Source organism: Trachypithecus francoisi, unplaced genomic scaffold, assembly GCF_009764315.1.
Source record: "Trachypithecus francoisi isolate TF-2019V2 unplaced genomic scaffold, Tfra_2.0 Lachesis_group13, whole genome shotgun sequence".
Lineage (NCBI taxonomy): Eukaryota > Metazoa > Chordata > Mammalia > Primates > Cercopithecidae > Trachypithecus > Trachypithecus francoisi.
In genome coordinates, this window is record NW_022681458.1 from 128,782,923 (window position 1) to 128,798,294 (window position 15,372).

A 15,372-nucleotide genomic window follows, 5' to 3' on the forward strand; every position below is an offset into this window, starting at 1 on the left:
CCAAGCAAACCTGGTCTTATGTGTGCTAACTTGATTTTGCCAACAATCTCCAACTGTTTCACACTCTCCAATAAAAGGTAAAATTTTCTAGTCAAAACTCATTTATTACCTCACAACCTACTATAACTTAAGTGTAAAAATAAATTACTCCTAGCCAGTGTGGCGGCTCATACCTGTAGTCCCAGCCACTCAGGAGGCTAAAGCAGGAAGATCGCTTGTGCCCAAGAAGTTTGAGACCAGCCTGGGTAATACAGTGAGACCCCGTCTCAACAAATAACTATCATCATCATCTTATTGTTACGTAAGTTAAAAAACTCGGTAAAGATCATCTTTGAACTTAAAAAATATTCAGTATTAGTATTTGTGACATGTATTAAAAATGAAGACCATGTTGCAGATAAGCAGTCTAATAATAATAAAGACCATGTTGAGATTATCAAAGCTTGGGGAGTTCCTCAATATAAAGGACAATTTTAGACCATATTAAACATTTTAATTGCCTAAGTATACACACTTGTAATGTAACTATAATAAGCACACATTAAACCATGCTAAAAACATGGATTGCTCTAAGTTTATTCCATTGTTTTGCAATTTTTTTTTTCTTTTTCTTTTTCTTTTTCTTTTTTTTTTTTTTTTTTTTTTTTTTTGAGACGGAGTCTCGCTCTGTCGCCCAGGCTAGAGTGCAGTGGCCGGATCTCAGCTCACTGCAAGCTCCGCCTCCCGGGTTCACGCCATTCTCCTGCCTCAGCCTCCCGAGTAGCTGGGACTACAGGCACCCACCACCTCGCCCGGCTAGTTTTTTATATTTTTTAGTAGAGACGGGGTTTCACCGTGTTAGCCAGGATGGTCTCGATCTCCTGACCTTGTGATCCGCCCGTCTCGGCCTCCCAAAGTGCTGGGATTACAGGCTTGAGCCACTGCGCCCGGCCTTTTTTTTCTTTTTCTTGAGACAGGTTCTCGCTCTGTCACCCAGGCTGGAGTGCAGCGGCGTAATCTCAACTCATTTCAACTTCTGCCTCCCAGGCTCAAGCCATCCTTCCATCTCGGCCTCCTGATAGCTGGGACTACAGACACATGCCACCACACCTGGCTAATTTTTTGTATCTTCGCAGAGACAGGGTTTCGCCATGTTGCCCAGGCTGGTCTCGAACTCCCGAACTCAAATGAACCTACCACCTCAGCCTCCCAAAGTGTTGGGTTTATAGACATGAACTACAGCACCTGACCTTTTTTCTTTTTAAATAAAAGAGGTTTATTTGGTTCACGATTCTGCAGACTGTTGTCCTGCAACTTTAACAAGCTGATTCTAGATACATTCTGTTATATATTTTACCAAATGTTTATCTGCTACTGCATTTTGAGAGTTTGAACAAAACTTGCAAGTCGTTACCTCGAGGTAAATGAGAAGCTCCAATGTGAAGAGGGGGCCCAGGAGCATTGCTGCGGATGATAGACATCTGCACGTTTGTAGTCATGATGTGGTGCAGGTTACTGGGATGGCCCTGAGAGAAAGAGGATAGAATGTTATTTTCACATGTTTGGTCTTAGCCATTGCCTCTAGGAAGTCACCTGCCTCCAAATGTGGGTCAGGTTTTTTCTTTTAGATAGTGAGCATCCCAAGGGAAAGGGCTAAGGACATTTAGCTTGAGCTACTTTTACATGCCATACTGTATAATGAACTGTGCTAACAGGCATGTGAGAAGTATGAGGACCCCAATAATAACAGATAACATCCTTTGATATCTACTTTTAGAAACTCTCATCTGTGATATTACCTTTCACACTTGTTTTTTTTTTTTTTTGAGACAGAGTCTCGCTCTGTCGCCCAGGCTGGAGTGCAGTGGCCGGATCTCAGCTCACTGCAAGCTCCGCCTCCCGGGTTCACGCCATTCTCCTGCCTCAGCCTCCCGAGTAGCTGGGACTACAGGCGCCCGCCACCTCGCCCGGCTAGTTTTTTTGTATTTTTTAGTAGAGATGGGGTTTCACTGTGTTAGTCAGGATGGTCTCGATCTCCTGACCTCGTGATCCGCCCGTCTCGGCCTCCCAAAGTGCTGGGATTACAGGCGTGAGCCACCGCGCCCGGCCTCACACTTGTTTTTTCTGTCCTGGCCAAATGCTTATTTTTTCCCATTCTCACAATTTCCTTTACATACCACTGCATCCATCCATTCTTTAAGCTTTGTCGTTTCTAAGTAAATGTCAGTTAGCATCCAACAGGTGCTCCCCTACCAGTTCTTCAGCTCAACCCTGAAATGTCCCTTACTCACATTCTCCCAAACCACAGAGAACAGTGCTTCTCAGCTAAGGGTTCTGGTACTTCTGAGAGTACTCAGCAGTATGACAAAAGGAGAAAACACAGTACACCTCTTTGGAATATAAATTTTTCTTGAAAATGTGAAGGGAAAGTTTTTAGATTTAGTTTTTTTCCCCAGGTAAAAATTTTAAATATTTAATTAATCAAGTACACAGCAGAATAGGATAGCAAAATTTCACAAAAAAAACCTTAAAACAGAAGACTTCAAAATAAATGTTTGCAACTAAGGCCAGGTGCAGTGGCGCATGCCTGTAACCCTAGCACTTTGGGAGGCCACAGCGGGTGGATCATTTGAGGTCAGGAGTTGGAGAGCAGCCTGGCCAACATGGTGAAACCCCGTCTCTATTAAAATAAAAAAACTAGCCAGGCGTGGTGGCGCACGCTTGTAATCTCAGCTACTCGGGAGGCTGAGACAAGAGAATCGCTTGAACACGGGACGTGGAGGTTGCAGTGAGCCAAGATCGCACCACTGGGTGACAGCGTAAGACTCTGCCCCCTCTCCAAAAAAAAAAAAAAAAAAAAAAGTTTGCAACTAGAGCACTGTTTGAGGTAACCTACCAGTACCCCAAAAGATGTACATCTGCTCTCCTCAGAGAAACCACAGAGAAGCACTGTCCACCACTACCCCTGGGAGGCTGTTCTTGACGCTAAAATCAAACACAAACCACACTCCGGACTCAAGGACACGGGCTGTTTTATCCAGATTTATATATCACACTGAGGGTCGAATCGAGCAGCTAGTAGCTGCTCAACAAATTCTAGCTAAATGACCACTATGGATACTGGCTTCTACTCCCTACAGTTATCCTTCTCTCTCAAACCTACTACCTTCCCTTGCGGGTATCAGTGAGTGTTTAATCTTTTTTTATTACCATACCTAATGTACTGCTAGCATTCAATAAATCATGATCAATAGTTTGGCATTTCAGTTGAAAATCAGCAAATTAAAAGGAAGAAAAACCTGTTGTCCACTGATGGTTGCCACAGGAATGGCTGAAGCTTGAGGGATGCTACTCTCCATGGTAACGGTAACCTGCCCTGGAACCTTGGGGGGAAGTGACAGGGTAGAAGGTGGAGCAGGAGCAATGGGACGGCTAGGCATGGTAGGCTTCGGGGGCGGCTGCAAACAGAAAACCACACAAAACATATCAATGGCCTCATACTGGTGATGCGTCTCAATCCAGAATTAAGAGTACACAAATCGAACCTGGAGAGTACCAGGAAAGATGCCATAAGCTTTATACATTTTATCTATTAGCATCCCAGTGTTTCCATTGAAGTACTAGCATTTCTATCTCACAGATAAAGAAACATACAAAGCAAGGCTAACTGACTTGCTCAAAGCCACACACACAGTAAGAAGAAGAACTGGGAACAAAGCCCAGAGCTGTATGGCTCACAGCCCACACCCTTTCTTCTACATGATGCCACCTCCCAAGTTTGGGTGGATTGAACAAAACTCCCAGTAACTGAAACAGAACCCCCAGGTAACACAGAGGCGATATTCTCAGAAACCTCCAAATTAACCAGTTGTTAAAACAGACCTTAGGGAAGAGTGCTACTCCAGTTGGTCCCATGATACCGGGTTATCAGAACTTACAACATCACTGTCAGCCGGGCGCGGTGGCTCACACCTGTCATCCCAGCACTCTGGGAAGCTAAGGTGGGCAGATCACTTGAGGCCAGGAGTTTGAGACCAGCCTGGCCAACATGGTGACACCCGTCTCTACTAAAAATACAAAAATTAGCCAGGCGTGGTGGCATGTGCCTGTAATCCCAGCTACTTGGGAGGCTGAGGCGGGAGAACTGCTTGAACCTTGGAGGTGGAGGTTGCAGTGAGCAAAGATTGCACCACTGCACTCCAGCCTGGATGACAGAGAAAGACTCCGTCTCAAAAAAAAAAAAAATTAGTGTCATTAAGCCCCCACTGCTAAATCTGACTGGCTTAAAAAAAAAAAGAGGGTTCCCTTATCTAACTTAACATGCCCATAAGTTGAATAATATCAGTATCAAAATGGATAACAGCAAAGATTCTGTGATGCCAACTGCCCAGCAGCACAAGACGAGGCACTGCAGAAAATCAGGGCTGAATTACAGAGAGGTGCTGAACTCATAGGTCATAAAGAAAAAATGAAATATGATCCTAAGATACAGCCTAAGATTTTGTACAAATTGTTATAAAGATTAGCCAGTCTTGAGCTCTGGTTCAGTGTGAAGTTTTAACCCTCTCCATTACCTTCATAAGTCCCTCCGAAAATGAAAGTGGCACTGCTGGCGTCAGGTGTGCTGGCGGGGCTGTCACTGCAACAGGTGTGGCTGATGCGACAGCATGGTGTGTAGACAACATCTGCACCTGTGGATAGGGCCTTACCACAACAGGCTCTTGCTTCTCCTCTCGGGACTGGAGGGAGCTGCTGGAACTCATGTGCTCCCTGGCACTGACTTCAGAATCTCGACCAGATTCATCATTGACTAGTAAAGACATTAAAAGTGAGACAGTATGTCACAGTCTCCCAATGTAAGACAGCGGCACAAACAAGAGTGGCACCTGAAGTTAAATCTCAGGATTGACACAGTGGTCACTTCCTTGTGATGTTTTCTTAACAGGGTCAATTTGGGCACTGGATTCTCCTGATGGACATCAGACAGAAGAGCCACAACTGTAGAATGTAGAATTTATTCTGGATATTGTAGCCTTATGAATAAACTACCTGAAAATCATCTAAAATGAGCTGAAATAGTTAAAAGTACAATACAGAATATAAGACAATTTCATTTAAAACATCTTCTTAAAAAGTTATAAAAGCCTGACATTAAAAAGATCTGGCCAACATAGCAAAACTCTAACTCTACTAAAAATACAAAAAACAAAAAACAAAAAAACACAAAAAAACACCTTTTTTTGTAATCCCAGCTACTTGGGAGGCTAAGGTGGGAGGATCGCCTGAGCCCAAAACGCAGAGGTTGCAGTGAGCCAAGATTGCGTCACTGCACTCTGCACTCTAGCCTGGGCGAGAGAGGAAGACTCTGTCTCCAAAACAAAACAAAACAAAAAAAGTATGGCTAGTGCAGTGGCTTGCATCTGCAATCCTAGCATTTTGAGAGGCCAAGGCAAGCAGATCCTTTGAACGCAGGAGTTCAAGACCAGCCTTGGCAACACAATAAGACTCCATCTCTGTAAAAAATATAAAAATTAAATGGGCATGGAGGCATGCACCCATAATCCCAGCTATGCTGGAGGCAGAGGGAGGAGGATTACTTAACCCTGGGAGGTCAAGGCTGCAATGAGCCAAGCCATGACTGTGCCATTGCACTCCAGCTTGGATGACACAGTGAGACTCTGCCTCAAAAAAAAAAAAAAAAAAAAAAAGGTGGTGGCGGGCTGGGCAAGGCAGCTCACGCCTGTAATCCTAGTACTTTGGAAAGCCAATAGGGGCGGATCATTTGAGGTCCGGAGTTCCAGACCAGTCTGATGAACATGGTGAAACCCCATCTCTACTAAAAATATAAAAAAATGAGCCAGGCGTGGTGGCACACACCTATAACCTTAGCTACTCGGGAAGACGAGGCAAGAGAATCACTTGAACCCAGGAGACGGGAGGTTGCAGTGAGCCGAGATTGCACCACTGCACTCCAGCCTGGGTAACAGAGTGAGACTCCGTCTCAAAAAAAGAAAAAATTTAAAAAAAAGATATTTTAAGTACAGTTCCTAACTTTAAGAACATACAGTTTTTCAAAACTGAAGGACAGAGATAGGAGACATATTTTCCACTGTATGCTCTTTTTCTTTTGGTGTTTTGGACTACCAGAAGACATAATATATTAAACAGTTTTTTTTTAATTAAAAAAAAATTTTTTTTGAGACAAGGTCTCACTCTGTCTCCCAGGCTGGAACATAGTAGATATCAGCTCACTGCAGCTTCAAACTCCTGGACTCAAGTGATCTTCTGCCTCAGCTGCCCAAGCAGCTAAGACTACAGGCACACACCACTACCCCTGGCTAATTCTTTTATGAAGACAAAGTTCCACTGTGCTGCCAGTCTGGTCTTGAATACCTGGGATCAAGTGTTCCTCCCACCTCTGGCTTCCCAAAGGGCTGAGATTACAAGTGTGAGCCACTGTACCTAGCCTATTTAAAAATTAAATATTTAAAAATTAAGTGGAGGCTGGGCGTGGTGGCACACGCCTGTAATCCCAGTACCTTGGGAGGCCAAGGCGGGGAGATCATTTGAGGTCAGGAGTTCGAGATCATCCTGGCCAACATGGTGAAACCGTCTCTACTAAAAATACAACAAATAGCCAGGCGTGGTAGTGCACACCTGTAATCCCAGATACTCAGGAGGCTGAGGCCCGAGAATCGCTTGAGCCCGGGAGGCGGAGGTTGGGGGATCACGCCACCTCACTCCAGCCTGGGGGACAAGAGCAAGACTCTGTGTCAAAAAAAAAAATGAAGTGGAAAAATATCAGAGAACAATACTAATGTAATAAAGGAAGAGCTTGTGAAAATATTAACTCATATTTGTCTATAATTTTTCCAAAATATTAATATTCTTTTTTTTCTGAGCATAAAGATATGTACTTATGTAGAGAATGTAGATTATTTGGAGTACCATAAACAAAGTAAAGTTGTCCCCAAACTTACCCCACAAAGGCACCAACACTTAAAAGTTTTGGTGACAGTTCTCATCTCTTTTAAATTTTGGGTGGGTTTTTATTCATTTGACTTTTTTTCCTTGAAGTATGATCTTCATAAAGGTAAGTGCACAAACGTTAGTTATGCAGCTCAATGGACTTTCACAAACTGAATAAACCTGAGTAAATAGCACCCCGCTCGAGATAGAAAACATTATTGGTCTCCCCGAGACCCTTAGTTTGGCCCTATTCTAGCCACCATCCTCCCAAGGAAAGCAATCTTTTACCTTGTAACACTATAGATTAGTATTGTCTGTTTTTGAACTTGATACAAACAGACTCATAACAAATACACCCTATTGTGCTTTGCCTCTTTAACTTACAGGTATGAGATTCATCCATGTTAGTGCACAAAGCTGTAGCTCTTTCATTCTCAAGGCTGTATATAGTACGACATGTAAGCAACGTACAAATTATCCATTTTACTCTTAAGAGGCACTTCGATAGTTTTCAGTTTTTTCCTATTTTGAATGGTGCTAGTAATGCTCCTGTACATGTCTTCCGGTAAACATATGTATCACTTCTACTCAACATATACCTAGGAGTGGAATGACTGAGTAGAGAATACTGCATGATTTTTTAAAGGTGAAATGGGGATGGGCACAGTGGCTGCTGCCTATAATCCTAGCACTTTGGGAGGCCAAGGCAGGTGGATTACCTGAGGTCAGGAGTTCAAGACCATCATCCAACATGGTGAAACCCCGTCTCTACAAAAATACAAAAATTAGCTGGGCATGATGGTGGTTGCCTGTAATCCCACCTACTCAGGAGGCTGAAGCGGAAGAATCGCTTGAACCCAGGAGGCAGAGGTTGCAGTGAGCCAAGATTATGCACTCCAGCCTGGGCAACAGAGCAAGACCCCGTCTCAAAAAAAAAAAAAAAAAAAAAAAAGGTGAAATGGGATTCTATTGTATAGATGTACTATAGCTTTTAAAATCACTGTATCATTGATGGGCTTTTAGGTTATTTCCAAATTTTTGCTTTTATCAACAATCTTGTCCAGAGATCTCTTCAGGAAAAAATTTCTGAAAGTACAAGTGCTGGATGAAAAGACTGATGAGGCCAGGCGCGATGGCTCAAGCCTGTAATCCCAGCACTTTGGGAGGCCGAGGCGGGCGGATCGCAAGGTCAGGAGTTTGAGACCAACCTGGCCAACATGGTGAAACCCTGTCTCTACTAAAAATACAAAAATTAGCTGGGTGTGGTGGTGGGTGCCTATAGTCCCAGCTAATTGGGAGGCTGAGGCAGGAGAATTGCTTGAACCCAGGAGGTGGAGGTTGCAGTGAGCCAAGATTGCACCACTGCACTGCAGCCTGGGTGACACAGCGAGACTCCATCTCCAAAAAAAAAAAAAAAACCGCGAGGAAAGAAATGACTGATATACATTTTCTTTTTCGCTGTATTTTGACTTTTCTCCCAGGTTATTCAGAATTTTAAAAATTTTGATCTATAAAACCTCTTCATTGGGGAATAAATTACATAGAATAACACCACTGTTTTACAAGAAAAGTTTGGTAATTTTTCTACAAATATCCTCAGTAACACCAAAGAGGAGAATGGTTGGGTCAAATGGTAAGTATATATTTAACTTTGCCAAAGTAATTTCCAAAGCGACTGTAGCACTGTCTGTTCCCATTAGTAGTGTACGAGAGTTCCAGCTGCTCCTCTTCCTTATTCACGTTTGATATACAGCCATTCTGGTGGGTTGCAGTGAGTCTCCCTGTAGTTTTAATTAGCATCCCCATGACGACTAGTAATGCTGAACATCTTTTTATGTGATCACAGCCCATTCATATATATCTTCTTTAGTGAAGTGCACATTTATCTTTCATCCACTTTAATCAATTAGCTTTACTGAGGTACAATTTACACATAAAATTCACTAATTCTTTGTGTAACGAGATAAATGTGTGCAAAAGTATACAATGGTATAACACAATCATGACACAGATCATTTCCTGTTACTTCCATAAGTTCATTCACACCCCTTTGTAGTCAATTCCCTCTCGGCCACCTCTATTCCCCAGAAACCACTGATCTGCTTTCTGTCACTATGGTATAATCTTTTCTGGAATTTCATAGAACACAATCATACCATCTGGAGTCCTATGTATCTGGATTCTCTCCTTAGCGTAACGTTACTGAGGTTTATCCATAATGTTGTGCATATCGGTAGTCTGGTCCTTTCTATTGCCAAGTAGTATTCCACTGCATGGATGGATACACAACAATTTGCTCATCCAGTCACCATCTGATATGCATTTGGTGAGATCCCTCTTTTGGCTATTATGAATACGGTGTCTATGAACATGTGCGTATAAGTCCTCGTATGAACACACGTTTTCATTTACCTTTGATAAACACCCAGGGAATGAGATTGCTCAGTGCTGTGGTAAGTGTATATTTAATTGTATAAGACATTGCCAAACTGTTTCTCGAAGTGGCTTGCCATTTTGCATTCCCAACAATAAAGCATGAGTTCTCTTTGTGCCACAACCATATCAACGGGTGGTATTGTCAGTCTCTGTAATTTCAGTCTTTCTACTAGATGTGCAGTAGTTTCTCAGCAGTTTTAACTTGCACTGCCCGGAGGATTAATAATGGTGAGCATCTTCTCATGTGCTTCTTTGGCACTTATCTAGCTCTTCTGGTGAAGTATCTACTCAAATATTTTCCCATTTAAAAAAAATCAGGTTGTCTGTCTTTCACTACTGAGTTATGAGTTCTTGTTTTTTTTTTTTTCCTGAAGACAGGATCTCACTCCGTCACCCAGGCTGGGGTGCAGTAGTAAGATCTCAGGTCACTGCAACCTCCGCTTCCCAGGCTCAAGTGATCTTCCTGCCTCAGCCTGTCAAGTAGCTGGGACCATAGGCATGAGCCACCATACCTGGCTATTTTTTTTTTTTTTGAGACACAGTCTTGCTCTGTTGCCCAGGCTGAAGTGCAGTGGTGCGATCTTGACTCACTGCAACCTCCGTCTCCCAGGTTCAAGTGATTGTCCTGTCTCGGGCTCCCGAGTAGCTGGAATTACAGGCACCCACCACCACGCCCAGCTAATTTTTGTATTTTTAGTAGAGACAGGTTTCACCATGTTGGCCAAGCTAGTCTTGAACTCCTGGCCTCAGGTGATCTACCCATCTCAGCCTCCCAAAGTGCTAGGATGACAGGCATGAGCCACTGTAAAATTAGCCTGGCCCCGGCTAATTTTTGTATTTTTTGTAGAAATGGGGATTTGCCATGTTGCCCGGGCTTGTCTCGAACTCCTGAGCTCAAAGCGATCCACCTGCCTCGGACTTCCATGTTGCTGGGATAACAGGCATGAGCCACTGTGCCCGGCCTTTATCCTCCCATAATGTTGTTGTGATCTTCCAGCACTATTTTACTGAAAAGACTTATAGGGCACAGTGGCTCATGCCTGTAATCCCAGCACTTTGGGAGGCCAAGACGGGTGGATCACAAGGTCAGGAGATGGAGACCATCCTGGCTAACACAGTGAAACCCAGTCTCTACTAATAATACAAAAAAGAAAAAAAAAAAAATTACTCAGGTATGGTGGCGCATGTCTGTAATCCCAGCTACTCAGAGGCTGAGGCACGAGAATCGCTTAAACCCAGGAGGCAGAGACCGCAGGGACCTGAGACAGAGCCGCTGTACTCCAGCCTGGGCCACGGAGTGACACTCTGTCTCAAAAAAATAAAATAAAATAAAACAAAAAATAAGCTGGGGAGCCCAAAAGATCGAGGCTGCAGTGAGCTGTGATTAGGCCACTGTACTCCCGGTTGAATGACAGCGTGAGACCCTGTTGCAAAAAAAAAAAAAGCCTCAGCTACTGGTTTAAGCAATGAGTAGACAGTGGTATCATTTACCATAAGGAACACCAGAATCGAGCGGTGAAGAGAAAGGAATAGAAAATAGTTTATTTCGCTTTGTAATGTCATATATTTACTTAATACGTAGAGAAAAAGAGTATTTTAAGGAATTCCTCAACTTCAGCACTGCTGACTAGACTGGATACTTCTCTGTTGTGGGGGGCTTCCCATTATCGTGTAGGATGTTAAGCAGTATCCCTGGCCTCCACCTATCAGATGCCAATAGCACTGTTTAGTTGTGACAACCAAACTGTCTTTAGATATTGCCAAGTATTCCCCTGGAGGAAAAACCACCTCTCCAAACACCTGTCACTGAGAACCACTGATTTCTACCACTCAAAGGGCACAAGACGAAAAGCCAAGTTTTATCTATGTGCATACAATCAGCCCTCTGTATCCATGGGTTCCCTGATGTGAATTCAACCAACTTTGGATGTTAAATATTCAGGGGGAAAAAAAATATGGTTGCATCTGTACTAAGCACATATAGACTTTTTTGTCTTCTCATTGTTCTCTTAGCAATATAGTATAACAACTATCTACATACTATTTACGTTGTAGTAGGCATTACAAGTAATCTAGGGATGATTTAAAGTATACTGGAGGATAGATACAGGTAATATGTAAACACTATACCATTTTACACCACAAAGTGGAGCATCATGGATTTTGGTATCTGAGGTGGGTCCTGGAACCAATCCCCCACAGACACTACAGGGAAACCGCATATCCTTTGTTTTCCACTTCTTTTCCTTGATAATAAACTCCTAAAAGGCACGATCTGTTCCTTAAACAACTCTGGGCTCCCTCACAGCACTAATGCTATACTCCTAGACATTAATTAAACATGAATATATTAATGCATTTCAAAAACAGTTCTTACAGGCACGCTTTGCTGTAAGTTGCACGTGTACTCTATGTGAATGAAGTGGTTAAAACAGGAAGAAAAAAAGCCTTGTTTAAATTAGAATAGTAACATACCCTTCCTTCAAATTCAAGAAATAAGAATTTACTAAAATCCTAGAAGGAATCTGCTAATGTTTAAGTTAGAAAACTGGCAATATTCTTAAAGTTGGAAGAAACAGATTAGAATATTACATATCTTACCTGTAGCCGCTGGGCTTATCAATCCAGCAGTACCACTGTTTGCAATCTGAGAAGGGGCCTGGCTCAGCCCAGTAGAAGGGGCTCCTAATCGAGGAAACTGTTGAGAACTCATTTCCACCTGTAGTACATACAGTTACATGGTTATTACTAGATTCTGAGATCTGAATCAATACTGAGAAATTAAAGCATCTTTAGTACCTATGGGATAGTCCCTTGGAAAAGCAACTGCTGCATCATTTATTTAAAAACAATAACTTGGGATCAATATAAATGCAGACATTATCTAAACTACCTAAGTTTTCTACCAATATCGTTTATACGGAGCTGGCGTGTACTATAACCCTCCATAAATACTTGTGGATTGCCATGCTAAAAAAATCACCATTGAATCCTGTACAAGAGTCACATGACAGGTATTACCACAATGCATGTGTATTTCTCTGTGTAAAGTTTTATGGAAAATGGCATGTCTCTTCGAAACACTCAAACCTCACACCAAGGTGAACAGAACTGTGATTAGCATGTCAAAGGGACATTCGGAGGAAGATACCCAGCCCTAAGAAAGGATCGGATATTTTACATTCAGACCTGATGCAAAAGGAATTCTCCAACGCTTTTCTGCAAAGGCCTCCATTTACGGATTTCCTTTTCTTTCCCTTTCATAGACCCCTCACAGAGCCAGAGGACCCTACACCTTCTCCATCTTCCCTAAAATCGTCCCCCACTTTTCCCCCAGGAGCCAAGCGATCTCCCCTGATTCGCCCGCAACCCCACCCCACCGCGAAGCCCCCGCTGAGATGGGAGGATGCCGATTTCCAGACACCTCGGAATGCGAGACCCCCGTCTCCGGGGTAGGGGTGCGGACTGGCGTTCTGGGGACCCGACCACAAGGCGAGCACTGTGCCTCTTTACCTGTAGCCGCCGCCCGCCGCCCGCACCGCCCGCTTCTATCTCGCCGGCCTGGGGGTGCCGCGGAGGGCCCATCTCGGCGGCGGCGATGCGCTCGGGGGGCGCGGGGAGGGATCGCGACGGCGGCGCCCGGGGCCCGCCGCTGTCCAGCCCCGCTGGCCCCACTCACCCCCAACACCCGGCCGCCGCGGTGCTCGCAGTCCTCTTCCCCCGAACCTGCCCCTGCCTCCCCCGCCCGCCCATTGGCCCCACGCCCGGCGCGTCAGTGGAGGCCCAGGACCAATCCACAGCGACCTACACGTTCAGGACCCGCCCCACCCTCCCGCCGACCGCCAGCCAATCAGGCGCGAGCCTGGCCGGGGCAGCCCAAACCCCTCGAGGCTGAACCAATGGCAGAGGAAGAAAGGCGCTCCCGGCGAGGGGGGCGGGGAGCGGGGAGGCCCCGCCTCGGCCAGGGTCTGAAAGCGGCGGGCGCAGGGCCCGGATGTGGAGAGTCACTTTAAACTGCTTCAGGAGCCAAACTCCCTGGGCCGCCCGCCCGCCCGCCCGCGCTCCCCCGACCGCTCTGCTTCCCCGCCAATGCCCACGTCCGCCACGCCCCCACGCCCGGGTCAGCCCACCCCTCCCGGTGCCTCTCCCTTCCTCGCCACAGGACACCCAGCCCCTGTCGCCGGCCCAACTGCCGTGCCCAGCTCGCCAAAGAGCCGCGGTCCGAGCCGCAGGAGACGAGGATCCTCTGCCCTTCCCCGGGGACGCGCAACGGGACGGACGCTGCAGCCCGGCTCGGCCGCCCCGCCCCCTCGTCTCCTCCCCTTCCCTCCAGGGCGCCCGTCCCGCCATTACCTGGGTGCTGCGCCGAGTGGCCGCCGCGCCGCGTTGAGCTCGCTCCCGCGCGCTCTCTGTCTGCGGGGCCGACGTCCCCAGGTTCCGGACCCGCAGCCACCGCCGGGGAGCTAGCACTCTGCCCCCTACCCCTCACTCCAGCGCCGCTGCTTCCGCCGCCGTAACGAGCCTCCCGTCTATTGGCTGTCGCAGGCCCCGCCCCCTGCCGAGTCAGCCAGTCGCCGGTGGTCGTGAGCGGGAGAGCGGACGGGCCCGCCCCTCGGAGCCGCGGCGTCCTCTGGGAAATGTAGTCGCGGGAGCCAGGAGGGCGGGCCGCGAAGGAGGTGGAGAGGGCCGGGGCGGGGCCGCAGGCGACCCGGCCAGGGCAACACACCCCTTTGCTGTCTGAAGTCGGTTCTGTCTTTTCTCTTGGCTAAGTGAGAAGACAGTGGATCCCACCCTGTGTCTCAACCTGAGGGCACTAGGTTTCATTTTCCCCGCGGGGAGGCGCGGCGCGGGAAAGGGTAATGGAGGCCAACTGCGGCGGCCAAGGGATCCGCGGGCCGGACCAGTGTCGTGACGGTGTCCGCCTCCCTACGCCGCGAGTGGGACTCGGTGTCCCTACCGGGGACCGCGGTCGGCACAGCCTACGCGCGGCGGGAGCCGCCAGGCGCGGCGCGGGAGCGGCTCTGTGAAAGCAGGCCGGCAGGATGCAGGACTCCGGGCGGCCGGGGCGCACCCGCGCCCACTTTCCAGATTATGAAGGCGCAGAAGGGGGCAGTTTTATTTTGTCACTTTGTTTGGGGTTCAGGGTTGAAGTTTATGCGCCTGTAGAAGACATAGCCATATCTTTTGAGGCCACATTTGCATCTGATAAGAGATTAAGTCTCCCTCTTCCCTTACCAGATGGTAGTTTAGGCCTGGAGTTTTGTGATTAGTTAGAAAATAAATGGGGCTCAAACCCCTCTCTTGCTATCATGCACAGCTGTGTAAGACAACTGTTTGGTTAGAAGAGAGTAGCTCCTGGCTATAGTCCAGGGATGAGTCTCAGATACTCCTCCTTTTCAAGCCACTTTCCTTTTCCACCTTCTTCCCTTCATTCTCAAACTTCTAAAGAGTGACTGCTGTGATCGACTCCAGCCTCCTCTCTGCCTAGGCAGTCCTTACCCTTTTGGAGTTGCCACTCTTCTCAGAGTGCTCCCCAAAAGTTGCCAACACCTACTCAACTTCAAACTCATCGGTCCTCGCTTAGATCTCATCTCGTTTAGCTTACTGACCAGTAGTTACTCCTCCTCATGTCTTCCCTTGGCCTCTAGAACCAGGGTGTCTCCTGCTTCTACTCCTATCTCAAGCTCCATTATACCTCCTCTTTCTCATAAATACAGCATTCTTCAGGGCTCCAACACTCAAATGCTATACTGCCTTCCTAAATGGTTTAATGTGTTTCCACAGTTTGAAATGTCTTCCTTTTTGTTTTTTGTGTTTTTTTGAGACAAGGTCTCAGTTCAGCCAAAGCTGAAGTCCAGTGGCGTGATCACAGCTCATTGCAACCTCGACTTCCTGGGCTCAGCTAACCTATTGCCTCAGCCTCCTGAGTAGCCAGGACTGCAGGCGCATGCCACCACACCCTGCTAGTTAAATATAAATATATATATA

The 15,372-nt window shown here is 46.4% G+C and overlaps 1 protein-coding gene across 11 annotated transcripts in view; it reads right to left on the reverse strand.

Annotated features, from left to right (window-relative positions):
• The window catches only part of SAP130 (Sin3A associated protein 130), an 85,424-nt gene extending 71,506 nt beyond the window's left edge, over positions 1–13,918 (reverse strand). For 5 of the 11 annotated variants that reach the window (XM_033231904.1, XM_033231909.1, XM_033231903.1 and 2 more), the window contains exons 1-5: positions 13,738–13,918; positions 11,986–12,103; positions 4,554–4,789; positions 3,279–3,437; positions 1,394–1,505 (exon numbers count right to left, since the gene is read on the reverse strand). In XM_033231904.1, the coding sequence (XP_033087795.1) occupies positions 1,394–1,505; positions 3,279–3,437; positions 4,554–4,789; positions 11,986–12,097 (619 nt within the window). In that variant the 5' untranslated portion in view covers positions 12,098–12,103; positions 13,738–13,918. Of the gene's footprint in view, positions 1–1,393; positions 1,506–3,278; positions 3,438–4,553; positions 4,790–11,985; positions 12,104–12,897; positions 13,133–13,737 lie in introns of those variants that run through there. The other 6 variants (XM_033231899.1, XM_033231898.1, XM_033231900.1 and 3 more) reach the window with 3 other exon arrangements.
• Between the last annotated feature and the right edge of the window lie 1,454 nt (positions 13,919–15,372).